The 15,056-nt window shown below is 40.7% G+C and overlaps 2 protein-coding genes and 1 long non-coding RNA gene across 4 annotated transcripts; 2 read left to right on the top strand and 1 right to left on the bottom strand.

Annotated features, from left to right (window-relative positions):
- The first annotated feature begins 677 nt into the window (after window positions 1-677).
- Window positions 678-3,396, top strand: LOC139622050 (uncharacterized). Its single transcript, XR_011691141.1, has 2 exons — window positions 678-1,590; window positions 2,947-3,396. It is a non-coding gene; the product is annotated as an uncharacterized lncRNA (long non-coding RNA).
- A 1,926-nt stretch (window positions 3,397-5,322) lies between these two features.
- On the top strand, window positions 5,323-10,518 carry eif2b4 (eukaryotic translation initiation factor 2B, subunit 4 delta). Of its 2 annotated transcripts, none has more exons than XM_071479124.1 (13): window positions 5,323-5,425; window positions 5,895-5,932; window positions 6,065-6,245; window positions 6,384-6,599; window positions 6,706-6,785; window positions 7,986-8,077; window positions 8,181-8,295; window positions 8,721-8,797; window positions 8,944-9,046; window positions 9,178-9,305; window positions 9,592-9,769; window positions 9,892-10,072; window positions 10,166-10,518. In XM_071479124.1, exons 1-13 carry the CDS (start codon window positions 5,404-5,406, stop codon window positions 10,363-10,365), a joined length of 1,611 nt encoding a protein of 536 aa, XP_071335225.1. In that variant the 5' UTR covers window positions 5,323-5,403; the 3' UTR covers window positions 10,366-10,518. The 2 variants fall into 2 exon arrangements, with proteins under 2 accessions (XP_071335225.1, XP_071335224.1); XM_071479123.1 differs by having other exon boundaries at window positions 6,703-6,785.
- A 790-nt stretch (window positions 10,519-11,308) lies between these two features.
- On the bottom strand, window positions 11,309-14,396 carry atraid (all-trans retinoic acid-induced differentiation factor). The gene is made up of 7 exons (XM_071479125.1): window positions 14,248-14,396; window positions 13,925-14,058; window positions 13,293-13,361; window positions 12,763-12,834; window positions 12,515-12,636; window positions 12,303-12,403; window positions 11,309-12,188 (listed from the first exon to the last, which is right to left on the bottom strand). Exons 1-7 carry the CDS (start codon window positions 14,338-14,340, stop codon window positions 12,084-12,086), a joined length of 696 nt encoding a protein of 231 aa, XP_071335226.1. The 5' UTR covers window positions 14,341-14,396; the 3' UTR covers window positions 11,309-12,083.
- Between the last annotated feature and the right edge of the window lie 660 nt (window positions 14,397-15,056).

Genomic DNA, 15,056 nt, shown 5'->3' with positions numbered 1-15,056 from the left:
GAAACAGTTTGGTAGCTGACTCTTTTAGCAGATAGATTTTGTAAATGTTCAATAGTTTCTTTTGATTTCCCCCTTCCAAAAAAAGCAGCTATTATTACACTCAGTGCTGTTTTGAAAGTGTCATGGCGGCAAGATGGTCACCTTGTGGCCACTGGAGAATGAATTGCTTGTTTGTTGGTGCCGTAAGAACACCACTATCTTATTCACACTACTCACATATCATTAGCTGTGCCTCATTGAAAGAGATTTACATTTCAATGTATCAATGCGTTCACCACATTGGGAATATGGTGGAGCAGCTTCCCCACGTAGAACATCAGCTCAAGTCATCATTACATCACATAAAAGTGGCCTGAAAGTAGCTTTCAGGGGCTACTAAATGCTTTTGACAGGAGTGAGCGGAAATTTTTCCTAAACTGTAAATGACACAGTGGAACTGAAGTGAAACCCCAGGAACCAAACTGGGATGAAATTCAACCTTGGCTTCAGCTGTGACTCATGGCCGGCTGTAACTGCTGTTCTGACTGTAGCCCCAAACCCAATAAAACACGCCCATCATGCAGTTGCTTCCTTGTTCCTCTGTATCCCTCTCTTTCTCCCTTTTTCTTTTTTTTTTCTCCAAAAAGGAGCCATTGACATTCGGTGTAAAATAGAGGCAGGGTGGGGTGGGGGCTGAACAGAGGAACGACAGGGGTGTAGGGTGTCTCGAGCCCAGTGTGAACAGCTGAGAGGTGTGATTTCACAGGCTGGCTCCCCCCTGTCAGGGCCCTGATTGGGCCGGACAGGAGGCGCAGGAGAGGCCCGGGCTTCTAAAGGACACCAACAGGTGGGAGGCCGCTTTGGAGGGGGGCGCTCCTGGCGGGATAGAAAAGGCCGATCTGCAAGGCCTGTTGTGGGCACAATCCACTGGCCAGATACGGAGGAGGATGGTTGAACGCAGGAGAGCTGAGGTGAAGAGAGGAGAGGAGCAGGAAGTGGAGGGGTAGTTTGAGATGAGTTTGGGCTTTGATGGGAGGAAAGGGCAGCGCCAGAGACAAGGAGTAAGGTTGGTCTGTGTGTTTTTGTTCTGTGAGAACAGAAAGTGGTGTTGGTTATAGTTTTTTTCCATTTAAATCTTTTACAACAAATTGTTGTATTGTGTTTTTCTGTGGGTAGATGTCTCTGTGACGAGGTTTTCTTTAGATTCAGATGTTGCAGGATACAAGTTCCTGTGCTTCCTTTAAATTCAGTTTCCTTGATTTGCAGCATTGTGTGAGCAACATCAGGTGTGAAGCCAGTTGTTAGATGTTTTCTCTGTTTTTACGACAGCACAACATGCCCGACACCTCTGTCAGGTGAGGGGAAGCTGAGGTGTGACACAGGAAAGAATCTGGGTATTTGGTGACTTGATGGGCGGGGGGGGGGGGGGGGGGGGCGTCCTAATGGCCATTTGGTTTGACACAACAGCGGTCAGATTTATCAAGGGAGTCACCACTAGATAGACAGTGATTGTGTAGGAGAGGCTGCCTGAACCCACTGTGGCCTCAAGCTCTACTCCAGCTGCCCGCCACAAGAAAACCACAAGAGGAGACACAGCAGAGATCAAGGAAGGTGAGTAAAACATACAGAACTCTATTGAAGCTCAGTTTTATTTTCAATATGTGCCTTTTTAACATTCATTTCATTAACTGTGTCCTTAAAACAGTTTTACAAAGGACATTTTTACACAGCTGATGGGATCAACATGACTTGGCATGGCATGATGATTAGGGAATAACATAGACTGTGACCTTTGTCTCCTGGAAGTTAGTATTTGCCTCGCCCTCCAGAGTTATTTAAACACAGTTCATCATCATCACATTGGCACTACCCATCAGAGAGCTGTGGGGCCTGGTATTCGCCAGCCTTAATCTTAAATGTTCTAATGCTTGTTGTCAGGGTCAAACAATCCTGTTAATATTTTTCTCTTGTTGTTGCTTTTTGTCTCTACAACTAGATAATTATAGGAAAATAAGCCACACTCTTCAACAAAACTGAAACTTGAAAATTTCCCTTCAATCAAACAGAACTTCTATACTTCTGAATTTCTCGTGAGTCAGTGGCGCAGATGATCGAAGCCGCCATCATGTGTTTCCTTAGCCCCGTCCCTCTTCCCTCTTTCTGTCACAGTTAACCATTGTTAAGCCGGTTGTTCCCGCTACTCTGCATCTGTGACTATGAAAGGGTGCTTTGTGTGCGAGGAGCGGTGAATCCAGTTGTTGCCCCTTGTGAGGACATGCTTCCTTATATCCCCATATTAATACACCACTTATGGAATGTAAGGAAGTGTGTGGTTTCAAGGGGTCATGAACACCAACCACAGTGGGAAGAAGAGATAATTCTGGTTTTAGATTTTATCTGATGTTTTTTTTTTTTTTTTAGTGAATGACAAGTTATGAAAGATGAAACTGGATTTAGTACAATTTTCTGAGTGCGCCTTTCTCTGTTTTGGAGGGAGGGGGGATGTCAGGGTGTGTGTGTGTGTGTGTGTGTGTGGCAAGGCAACAGGTGAAGGGCCTGTTCCCTCTCCTTCAGCTCAGGCACGTGTACAGTTAGCATTACTCCCAGGGCCACTGATCGGGTCTCAGGGACTTCTTGAAAAATTCCTGCCCTGCCCCAACTGCTGACAGTCAAGGAGGATTGACAGACCACAGCTGTCACCCATTATAGCAACCACAGGACTCTCAAAAAAGGCAGAGGGGAGGGAGGGCAGAGATGTGGTGCTGTCACTGAGGGTGAAGGTTCGCTCCTGTAGGCTGGGTTTGGAAGGAAATAGGGCGATGTCACCGGCTGTCAGGCTTCCCAAACCTCTAAATAGGAACTTTCTGCTCGGTAACATGGAGACACTTGTTTCTATGTTGTAACTGTGCTGGTTATATCAATACTGATATTTAATGATATCCCTTTTCTCTCTCTGTGTTTCATCAGGTAGGGCTGAAGAGGACACGTCGGCCTGACCGCTTGCAGATGATGCCCACCTTCTATTCCCTCTCTTTTCCTCTCTCACTTCACCCTTTTTCTGTGCCCTCTACCTCTCGTTACCTCCCCTCTTCCCCCTCCTCGCTGCATGCCTCCTCCTGCTCTCTCTTGCTCTGCCTGTTCCAGCTGAAGCAACACGCCTTGCTGTGGCTGGTCAAACGGAACCAAGTCAGGTGTTTCTGTGAGGTTTGGTCCCCTTCAACCAGCTACTGCGTCGTGAATTCAGTCAGCAGACACCAGCGTGGAATCAAAGGCACAGAGGCGTTGGGGTGTAATGCTGCACACTCTGGAGGTGGTAGTCAACAGTAGATCGTGTCTCTTCTGTGGCAGCTTGGTGTTGGTTGTTTCTTGCGTGGCACTGTGTGTTTGAAAAAAACAAATAAAAGATTACTGACAACAGACGGTGGTGAATTTAATTTAAATTGTGTCAAATTTCAGGAAATTGCAATAATTGTCAAGAACATATTCATAGAGTCAAATGTCCTTACAAGTGTATTTTAAACTGGACGAGTGTAGGAGAGTACCTCATAGATTAGTCATAGAATGATACAAAATATGTAACTGGCCTAATTTATATACAGTTATTATTCTGGTAGCTCCAGCATAATTAGCAGTTATTAATGACATTTAAAGGCTGATGCACTGCACTGCTAAAAGCTCGATAAACAGGTGAAAAATACACAGAACCTGCTTGAGCAGAAAACACGTCACTGTGGCAAAAAGTCTTTTTCCTTGTCTGTTTGATGGATGATGAATATTTACATGGTTTATGATCATTTCATCGTTCAAAGGAGAGATCTGTGGTTTTTTTTGATATGAAGACATTATTAGAGATAAATAACTGTGAAAACAGTATATATTCAAAAAGGGGTATAGAAACAGAAGAAACATGAAATTCCATATATATTCTCTATAATTGCTCAACATGAAACAAAAACATTTGCTTTTACTTTGCCAAAACACCCTCAACTAGAATCATTCAGTCGTAAATGTTACGACTGCTAACAACAAGCAACAAGCAGGCTTAAAAAGTATAATTAGCTTGCGATGTCAACGTTGCCATGTGTGAATACATCACACTGAATATCTTGAGTCCCTCAAAAGAAATCATTTGGTTAGTTGTTTATTTTGGTTAGTTTGTTTTACATTTGACATATCAGTCTGGACTCTGACAGCGTACACCGAGTCCAGCCCAAAGAATTCAGAACCATGGACAGCACCCGTGATTCCCAGAAAAACAATAATCATGTCCAGTGATCGTTGTGTGTGTCTCCAGATAAAGAAACTGGCCTGCAACCGTAAGAGTCCGAGCTTTGATTCATGCATCACACACCCTTTTTTCATCATGCATCTGTGTGTCCTTGAAAAATGCAGTGACCCTCTGCACACTCATTATAAAGTGAGTTGCAAGGAAATAAGAAAATCCTAAAAAAAAAAAAATTGAAATAAAAGAAGAGACTCTTTTAAATAGATGACAATTCCCATTGTTGGCTGTTTGATATGATAAACTGCATGTTATCAAAGTTTCAAAATTGTGGTCATGATAAGAAATACTGACAGCATATTTTGTATGGATCCTATTTCTCTTTTATCTATGACATTACAGAAAATTATAGAAGGTGACAATTTTAAATATCTAGGCTGAGGGGGTTGTTGCACAGTAGTTACAGAACATCAGGAGTAAAGAGTCCCTTAATATTAAATTCAGCTTTATGACCATTTTGCAGGATGGCAGTTTATGTTTAATGTTTATTATGTTATACAGAGAGGTGTTTCTACTATCTAGCCCTCTCTCATTGATTTAAATTGGGTGGATATATAAAAGAAACTCCTGCCTGTATCCCGTAACACAATACAATTTAACAGCGCTGCCTCCAAAATGAGGTGTTGATAGGGTTGACAACACCTCTTTAAAACCGTTTTGACACAAACTGAACATTATAACCTTCATGAAAGCAGGATTTATTGCAGGACTTTTGTAATGGACTGCATTAGTTTTAGCTGTGTGCACATAATAAACTGCTGACTAAGCACTGTAGATAGGTGACAAAATGCCATGTAGAACAGCAATATTTACTGATGAATTAATTAATACTATGAATTGTGTAGAAAATAGTAGCAGAGCAAAAATCCTCTACAGATATGAAATAAATGAGTGGAAAGCTGTCAGAGAATTATGTCATTCTAGAAAGAGATGTACTATACAACATTTTTTTCACAAGCTACAGAAGAATCAATGATAAGTAAATAACTGAAAGCAACTCATACATTTATACTATATACTAGCAAATAAGTAAACACCACTTGGAGGCGATAGCAGTGTCACGTTTCCCCACCAGGGGGCGGTATAACTCGCGGCGGCTGCAGCTCCTGCAGCAGCAGAGGAGGCGAAGCAGCGTCGTAAACATGGCTGACAGTGGAGTGACAGGTGAGTGTGGAAGCGAGTAACATCTGGTCTTTACATCCGTTTCCAGGTATTTTGATCATTTTACTGCGGCCGCGGTGGCAAAATGTCTTGTGCTTAAAAGTCGTGTTTTGTGGTCTTTGGGTTCGGCTTCCAGCAAAGCTCATTTCTGAATGCTAGCTGCGCTAGCGTTAGCATCGCACGCCAGATAGTGCTGTTTAACGTCAGGCATCCTAATGTTATTGCATCATCTTTTTTTTTTTTTTTTTTTTTTAAATAAACAAAATAACTTAAAACTTGTAACTCTGGTGTGAAGATGAGGGAAGCAAACCAGTGTGGTGTCTGGTGTCGTTAGCCCGATGCAGACCGAGCCGGTTCAGTGCCATACAGGCAGCAAAGGCTGATCCTGCCGTCACTGCCTGTTATCCACAAAGGAGCAGGAGTGTGAGATAAACTGATGTAACCATGCGTTCACCTTTTGGTTGTTTTCCAGGTGGACCTGAAAAGAAAGATGACATTGAACGAGCAAAGGTTAGTGTCTGCGTCTTTTCTTGGATTTTGTTATCGGTTCATATTAGCTTACATCTATTACCTAAATGCAATGTTTTCTTTGACCCCCCCCCCCCCCCTTTCCCCTCCCTCTTTGACATTGTTGCTTGACAGAATGAGGGCAAAGAACTGACCAAGGAGGAGAAGCAACGGCTGAGGAAAGAGAAGAAACATCAGAAGAAAAACAAAGAGAAAAAAGATGAAAAAGCTTCAAAAGAGAGTGAGAAAGAGAAGAAGTCTCTCAGTTCAGCTGCCCCAGCATCCCAGCCTCCAACACAACCCACATCACAGAAAGGTACATATGATATGGGCAAGATACAGCACTCTTCGGCCACTCATCACAACTGTAGGGGGTGCACTGCACTGAAGATTGTAATACAAAGCACATTAATATTATTATACACCTCTGTTTGTCTGCCTGGGTCTCCTCCAGCTCCTTCAGCAGTGCCTGCTTCTGCACCGGTCCCTGTGCCTGCCTCAGAAGCTCCTGCCCCTGCAGACAAGCCCGCTAAGAGTAAAGCAGAGCTAAAAGCTGAGAGGCGAGCTCGGCAAGAGGCTGAGAGGGCGTCCAAACAGGGCAAGAAGGGAGAAGTTGGTCAGCAGGCGTCTGCAGGCAAAGCCAAAGCACCGCCCAGTGAGCTGCAACCAGGTACTGTGTTAGCTAGGAGGTCAGCACCTGCAGTGACAATAATCATTCAGACAAGCTGAACGTACACGTTGAGGAGAAAGTCACACTGTTTTTGTATTTTCAGTAGTAAAAAGGCTTCCGGAGCATATCCAAGTGGACAACCCAGATGTTTTAAAGAAACTGGCCAAGAAGTTGGAAAGACAACAGGTTAGCTACTTCATTTGTTATTTCTAAAAACCTTGACCCATAGAGGCATGCTTTGTCTGAGTCAGGACCGCTTGCCTTGATGTGAGCATAAACTACACATTTTTGAACTGCCCTGTGTGTTTGTGAATTTTTGATTAAGCCTCTAGCACATTAAATGTAAATTCAAACTAGAAAACACACAAAAAAAAACAGATAAACTACATATTGATGACTCTTTATCTTACTGGAAATGACTAAAGCTAAGTGGGAGCTGCCTGAATTTTAGTTGTTGCCATTAGGCATCTATATAAAAATAATATACCACATATTATGTAATTTGTAGTAAGGCAAGCACTGAGGGATGAAAGGCTAACAGGCAAACGAAGGCTCTGTCAATACTGTGTCTTACACTGTCAAATGTCTCTAGACAGAAGAACTCTGACAGAAAAAGATTTGTCACATAAAATGTCTAACACATAATTAAAATATGTCTTCCTAATTAAATGATCAGGAAGCTTTCCACCTAAAACGTGGTCATTTTTTGTTAAATGAAAGTCACATTCCTGTGTTAACTTAAATTAATAACATATCATGTAACCAACAACTCTAAAATAGTGTTGCAGCTGTGTATTAATCATGTTGTGTCATTCACTGCAACCTCACATAACCATCAGTCATAACTGCATGTGATTGTGCGTAACATTTCTTTCAGACGCCAGGGTACAATGCTGCTACGAAGGTCAAGGTCTGACTTACTCGAACGTGTGCCACTGACATTTGTCTCATTTTGTTTCGTTTGCTAACCTGTAACTGTTTTTGTTTTCCAACACAATTCATTAATTGGAAAGTTAGGGATCTAGATTTACTGTTTGGTCTGTTTGGACAGAGGTGGTTTGTCAGAGAGATGTGTTTGCTTGAGAAGTTGGTCAGAACTTGTTTATTGGTCCTGTTTTGTCCTCTGTGCTCCTCTGTTTGTGTTTGGAGAGTACCACAAAATCATATATAATGGAAGTTAAACATGAACAAAGCTCTGTCAATATAATTTGATTGTAGCCTTTTGAATTTTGCCCCAGTAGTAAACTCAGTTTCACTCTGTGGTCAGCAGACTTATCTGTTTATTGAATTATGTCTCGGCCTCTGTGTGTTAACCTCGCTATCTCAATTTAACCCCTGAACTGCTGGAAACTGATGGTTTTCGATTTTTAATCTGCTTGATTTCAGATTCCGCTCCGGTTAGACTACGGTTACAAAGTCAGTCTGTTTTCCCACCTTCACCAGTACAGTCGCAAAGCCCCTTTAACGCAGCAACTCAGGTAAATTAACTGCACGTGGGAGCATTCTCTTAGAAAAGTTTGATGTATTAAGTAACACCCTCGTCCTTAAACTCAGTATTGACTTTTTGTTTTTCTGCTGCAGCATTCCCTCCACAGTGATTCACCCTGCTATTGTTCGACTGGGTCTCCAGTATTCTCTGGGTATTGTGGCAGGATCCAACGCTCGCTCTGTAGCCCTGCTGCATGCCTTCAAACAGGTACAGTCACAGAACATAGACCATCAGTGCTTTACAGTCTCATCTCAGCAACAAAAAAACCATACATCTGTATCACTCTTGTATTTTTTGTATTGAGCTCTGTTTCTAATTAAGTACAGTGCAAGAGGTCAAATGATATTGGAGACAGCCCTCCAGGCCATAAATGGTTTTGCAAATTGACTTTTATGAAAAATAAGCAGTTTTGTTAGCTTTCCCAAAATAACTACATCAACTGAAATTATTTTTCGCAGTTCTTGTTCATTTTTCTTTAGATATATAGGAAGGGATTTTTTAACATTGAACATAAAAGAATTACACACTTCTGTATTAATACAAAGGTACATCTAACATATGAGATTTCCATGTTAATTTTTATTTTGTACAGATTGAACAACATAAACAACTTGTACTGTTTTTATCCTCAGGTAATAAGGGACTATACTACACCTCCAAATGAGGAGCTATCTAGAGACTTGGTCAACAAGCTGAAACCTTATATCAGGTACAAACATGAAGTAACTGCTGAACATGGAGTCATTTCTTACAGCTGTTAAACCTCATACAGTAAATCAAGTAAAATAAACTCCTCAGTTATAACCTGTGTGTCTGCATATTTAACAAAACGTTTTTTTTTACTTTTTCTTGCAGTTTTTTAAATCAGTGTCGCCCTCTGTCAGCCAGCATGGGTAATGCAATCAAATACGTCAAGAAGGAGATCTCCAATATTCCTAGTCAATGCAAAGAAGAGGAGGTTATTGTCACATTTGTTTTTTTTCTCATAATTTAGCCTGAGAACATGTCGTAGTCACATATTCCATAGACAGAGTAACATCTTTTCAGTTTCCATCTCTTCTTGTTCTCTCTCTCTATCTCTCTATTTAGGCAAAGAGCAAACTGCTCAAGTGTATCGAGTGCTACATTAATGAGAAGATCGTTCTTGCTGCTGAAGCTATTGCCAAGTCCTCCATAGAGAAGATCAGCGATGGAGATGTCATCCTAGTTTACGGATGGTAGGCCTTTTTAAAGCTGACGTGCAAGGAAAAAAATCATGTTTTGTTTTGTTGTCATAACTGTGCGTGTTTTTAGTCATTAAACTTGTGTTTCTATGTTCCGTGTTTTTCCTGATAAAATAATGCAACACTTGGTTGTCCAGACACACGTCTATTTTTAAACCACTGTTAACACTTTCTCTTCCCTGTTTTTTATATGCCTCTTAAACTCCCCCCTTCCTTCCACATTCTCGTCTAACTTTACCACATCTCATTTTCATCTCTACTCCCACCTCCGTCTACTCAGCTCATCATTGGTCAACCACATCCTGTGCGAGGCCTTCGAGAAAGGCAGGAAGTTCCGTGTGATCGTGGTGGACAGCAGGCCTCGGCTGGAGGGCAGGGAGGCCCTGAGGCGCCTGGTCCAGAGAGGTATCAGCTGCACCTACGTCCTTATCTCGGCTGTCTCTTACATCCTTCCAGAGGTAATCGCAAAGCGGTAGTAGACTGAGCAAGACATTGATATTGTTCTAGTGAAGCAGTTTATTTCCCACGGAGTGGCAAAGGTTTTGCTCTAAGCACATAAATCTTCTTTGTTTTCTTGTAGGTATCGAAGGTGTTCCTTGGTGCTCACGCTTTGCTGGCCAACGGCTACGTCATGTCTCGTGTGGGGACGTCACAGATAGCTCTGGTGGCCAAAGCCTTTAACGTGCCTGTGCTGGTGTGTTGTGAGACCTACAAGTTTTGTGAGAGGGTGCAGACAGATTCTTTCGTGTCCAATGAGCTCGGTATGGAAAGCATTCAGTGGTATATTAAATTTGTTAAATTGTTACATAAATACAAGTGCCTGTTTTTTGAAAATGATTTTCTGTCCTCTCCAGACGACCCTGATGACTTAATCGTGACCCGTAAAGGAAAGACTCAGCTGGAGGACTGGCAGCAAGTGGACTCTCTTGGCCTACTTAACCTGGTGTATGACGTGACGCCGCCCGATTTCGTGGACCTGGTCATCACAGACCTGGGAATGATCCCGTGCACCTCGGTCCCTGTGGTGCTGCGAGTCAAAAACGTGGACCAGTGAACAGCCTCCATCTCAATCCAGTCTGAGCTATGAGGCTGTTTCTCTGTGGTTTGATGGGGGGAGTTTGTGTGCATGAATGCTTGCACACAACACAAAATATCGTGCTTTTAGCATGCAATAAATATATATCTGAAATGGCATAAGCTTTTTAAACAGAGTCCATGTGTGTTTTTGTGGTAGTGTGTGATTTTATTCTAAAGCCGATACAATGAAAAGGCTTGTTGTATCTTTTTGAACGTTGGGGAAAAGGCAAGATGTTTTAATTTATCCATGTTATGAACTGTTTCTTTACGACAGAACACTTAATTGCCAGTATTTAGAGCAGAACAATTCCCCTGTGTTTCACAACACGCTCTGGTTGTCAACCACAGCATGCAATTTTAAACTAGCCATAAATGGCTCCCTAATTACTGTTGGATCTGCAGTATCTCAGAGGAATTTTATGGCTGTGATAAATTCTGCAGATGAGTTTTTAATGACTTGATCAGCTGAACAGGATAAGAGAGAGTAAGACGAACCAGGTTTGGCAAAGGAACTCAGATCGTTTATTGTTCTGTCCTCGTAGGTCCACACAAGATACTCATGTGCGTCAGCTGTCACATTTGCACAATTTTTAAACAAACACAAGGGAAAGTGAAAGATGGAAAAAGCAACATTTCCTCCACACTTCTTGTTTCTTTACAGGATCATTTCAGTTATTACAATATTCAACATTCACTGTATAAACACTGCATTGACATTCAGACATTAACGTCATCTTGAAGTTGTTTTCTGGCCTTGTATTGATTACCCACATATATTCTCCTTCATTAATGACACTGCATATGTTTGCCAGTTAGTTGACCATAAATTTCCAGACCTATAAATTTATTAAAACTGTTTTAATATAGAATTGCTTTGTATGCATAAGTTCATAGTGGTAGCTCAAGAAAAGAAATAGATGTACTGCTTTCAAATCTTTATTAGAACCCTGAATTTGAAGAAGCATTGACACTACTCACCCATCAACATCATGACATTTTCCAAGTTACTACATGTGACTGATGAACAAATAATTTAATAACATGGAAACCCATTTTATCAGATATTGGAGTGTAAATCAACAGGTGCACAACATTGAAACGTGCCACATGTGGTCACAGCAAGTGACATCTAAATAACTGTAGTAGATCAACTTAATGCCTAACTTTTTTAAATATAACTTCTGATACATAAAAACCCAGAGCTCAGCTAAGCTCGAAGTTTTGATGCTTTACATAATGATTCATGTTGTGAACCTGACTTGTTTTTTTTCCTCTAAGTAAAGTATGCATTCATCATGCAGTAAACAGTCAAATTCTACAAACTCCCCTCAAATAGGAGCTAAAAGTCAGAATTTTAACACAACCTTTTCATGAAAAACCTTTGTCAGTTAATTAAAGTGTTACCAGTGGTCATCTTTTACAAAAATTAAAAAAAAAGGTGATTTAAAACTTGGAAACTCCTTTCTCTAAAATTGCACTAATTATGCAGTCATAAAACAGTCAAATGTCAGACTTAGAAATTGCCCTCTGTAAAACAGCTGCCTCAGAAAGGTGTAAAATTAAATAAAATGTGTAAAAGCAGCCCGGGGTAACCTCAGACTTTGTGTCAGCATTTTTCCCTTTCAGAATAGTCACTTTCAGCTCAGTAGATCATTGCAGGTAAAGATCCAAAAAAAAGACCACCGCAGTTCAGCCTCAGAGGGATTTGGCCTTACGTCTCTGGGTGACCCACAGCAGGAAAGAGATCACCACTGTGGATGCTCCAAGAGGTCCAAACACCTGGAGAGCTGGGAACTCCCCCTGTTGACAATGTTAACAAAGGCATAACTTAAATAATCAAAAGATTCAAGTGCACCAATTTTAAACTTAATAAAGTGGATAATAACATGAATAATTAGATAAAGCAGAACTGACCTCCCGAAGACACTTGTATCCATGGTAGTTGTCAGCACAGCTGCACTCAAAGAAGCCGGGACCATAGGGGGCGCAGAGGGAGTTCTCCGGGCAGTTCATGGCTGAGGATTGTCAGTTATTATGAGATGAACAGATGTCACGTATTACCAGAAAGCTACTGCAGTTGTGAATTTTTTTGTGTCACAGTGGAAGATTATCAGAAGGGAACTTACACAGCTGTCCAGTCTGGTTGCACACATTGTTCTGGCCTTCACAGATACGGTTTCCATCTTTGACCTCCACCTTTGACCAAGACATGTTGCCTCCTGGACAAAATATGTCTCCTGGTAAAATCCTAAAGAGACACACAATTTTAGATATAAAGGAGTAAAACTAACTTTATACTCATTAGCACTTATACAAACATTATTTTCATGAGCAGCTGTCATAGTTTTGTCACGTTTTGTAACAATATACTTACATGTAATTTAACTCAGTAAATCCTTGAAATGTTGTGTCATTGATGTTGACAATGGGATTAAGTGAGAGGTCTCTGGAAAAACAAAAGTGTATTAAGTAAAATACTTATGGGAAGGCAAAGACAAATGGTTCCACATGGACAAAGAAATCAATAAGACTTTGTGGGAGGCACATTTCATTCAGTTCTATTTATCCCAGTCTTTGCCAATAGGAAAGATTAAAGATTGTATTTGCTGCTAGAAACAGAAACTTTCCTAAACTCCTGCTTCCTAAGAATGTTCTACACAACACTAAGATCATTCTGAGGAATCACCCACATGCGGGACCTACTGTATTATAATATATTTTCCTGGCACAGCAGCACAAAGGTCTACAGTTTATCATGTGGCACAGGCCCAATTTCATTATGCAGACTCAACATGTAGAGTAGCGATGTGCACAGTTCTGCTGTTTTTCGTCTGAAAAATAACCTCACAGTCACTATGCTGTAATATGTGTGAAGTGACATGAAATTGTATTCACTGTACATACATCATTAATGTTGTTGATGCCTCGTGGAGATCCTCAACATGAGTTAGGGAACAGTTGGAGAGATCCAACCTAACACAAATAAAAAAAAACCATTTTGAAACGTTAACAAAAATTAACATTGTGAAGATCTTACTGAAGTTGCAAAAGCCTGTGTTGTAATTGGGGTCAGATGGCTATCACACTGACAACATAGAATACACAACAGGGAAGTCTGTTTATACATAGATTGAAGAAAAAGATAAGGGAAAAAAGTTTTTCTCAACCCCAAAACACTGTCTTTCATTGCATTAATTACTTTCATTGCTCCCATTAACCCTCTTGAAAAAGGAATTAAGGGTCATAATAAAGACCAAACCACATGCATACTCTTAACTGGTAATAGAAATATAATGCTGGTATAGCAAAATCAGATGATTGAAAAAGTTGCAAGAACCACCTCCACCCCCCTTCCCGTTGCCAAATGATGTTATACTTTTATGTTACACTTTTGTGTTTTGTGACAAAGACAAACAAATATAAGCATGGACACCAAGAAATGGATAAAGATAAAAAATAAAGAAAAAGTAAATTCTGACATTTACTAAAAATGAAAAAAACATACTGAAATAATTTATTTCTTAATTACGTCCTACCCGATGATGTGTTCAGGGTCGGTTGTGTTGTCATTTTTCAAGCAGCAGCGCCCCTCTATCCGTCCCGCGGATAAGGAGCAGAAGTGGGCCACGGCGGTTTCATTTAGGACAGGCCCGCTGCAGAGCTGACAAACCTGTGATCACAAATCATTACGATGATAAATCAGGCTGTAAACAACAACATCCCCAGTCATCTAGCGGTTTTCTGACACCTATGTGCATCCACCAAAACATGGTGTTTATCAGCGATATGTCTGTATACTGCGTCATTTATTTATTCTAGTAAAGACTACAGCTGTTGTATTGACAAATCCCAGTCTTACCTGCAGCTCAGCCAGCTGACAACTCGCGTTAAAACATAAATTAAAGATCAAAATAAGCACCACGGGTTCCAGCTGGCTGTATCCAGCTTTCATTTTTATCGACTGAAGTCATATGATCCGAGTGTAGCGGACATGTGACAGGAAGCTGGTCCAACACTTCACCCAGAAGTCCAATTTGATTTTGCGCTGCAAATACGCATACAGCAAATTTGAGAAGATTTAATGTCATATTATCTGCGTGCTTCGTGAATACAACAATTGAATAGGGAGTGAACACATAAAGCAAGCATCATGGTTCTTTATTTGTGCAGCAGATATGATAATATGTCAAAATACTTCATTCTAAATCTAAAAAACACCTTTGTTTAAATTCAGTGCTGTAATGAAAACATTTCATTCTTTGTGTCAAATTAATCTGACAGTTTTTTTCCTCATTTAAAATTATTTGGTGAAATAAACCCCACGGCTGTAACATTTACAGTTCTAATCTAATTTAATTTCTAAAAAATTTTTTTTTTGACAAAATCGACAGACATTTTTTTTTCTAATGAATTTTGACTGCGCTTTCACTGTCACTTTGGGTTCCACCAAGTAAAGTGGGCACTTCGAGTTAGAACATTTTATAATATTCAAAATACATACGAATTATGCTTGTGACATATTACTAAAATTATACAACGAGTTTATAATCTCAAGTGTCAACCACGTAACAGAAATAATATCAGTGCTCTCTTATTTTTTTCACCGGTAATGACTCGGGCATCCCCGGCTGCGGATGAGATGGTTTGGCCCTGAAGGATTGTTGCAAT

This window comes from Trachinotus anak, unplaced genomic scaffold, assembly GCF_046630095.1.
Source record: "Trachinotus anak isolate AG129_WGS33_773 ecotype Australia unplaced genomic scaffold, CSIRO_AGI_Tana_v1 ptg000005l, whole genome shotgun sequence".
Classification (NCBI taxonomy): domain Eukaryota; kingdom Metazoa; phylum Chordata; class Actinopteri; order Carangiformes; family Carangidae; genus Trachinotus; species Trachinotus anak.
The sequence above is the reverse complement of the archived record's forward strand: the minus strand, read 5'-3'. Positions and strand labels throughout refer to the sequence as shown.

Excerpts from the sequence above, each read along its gene's own strand:
- eif2b4 (XM_071479123.1), top strand. The coding sequence starts at position 5,404 with ATGGCTGACAGTGGAGTGACAG. Across the intron at positions 6,600-6,702 it reads GCCCAGTGAGCTGCAACCAG|TAGTAAAAAGGCTTCCGGAG; the intron begins GTACTGTGTTAG and ends TTGTATTTTCAG. Across the intron at positions 8,296-8,720 it reads TGCTGCATGCCTTCAAACAG|GTAATAAGGGACTATACTAC; the intron begins GTACAGTCACAG and ends TTTTATCCTCAG.
- atraid (XM_071479125.1), bottom strand. The coding sequence starts at position 14,340 with ATGAAAGCTGGATACAGCCAGCTGGAACCCGTGGTGCTTATTTTGATC. Across the intron at positions 12,835-13,292 it reads GCATCAACAACATTAATGAT|AGACCTCTCACTTAATCCCA; the intron begins GTATGTACAGTG and ends TTGTTTTTCCAG. Across the intron at positions 12,189-12,302 it reads GATACAAGTGTCTTCGGGAG|GGGGAGTTCCCAGCTCTCCA; the intron begins GTCAGTTCTGCT and ends CATTGTCAACAG.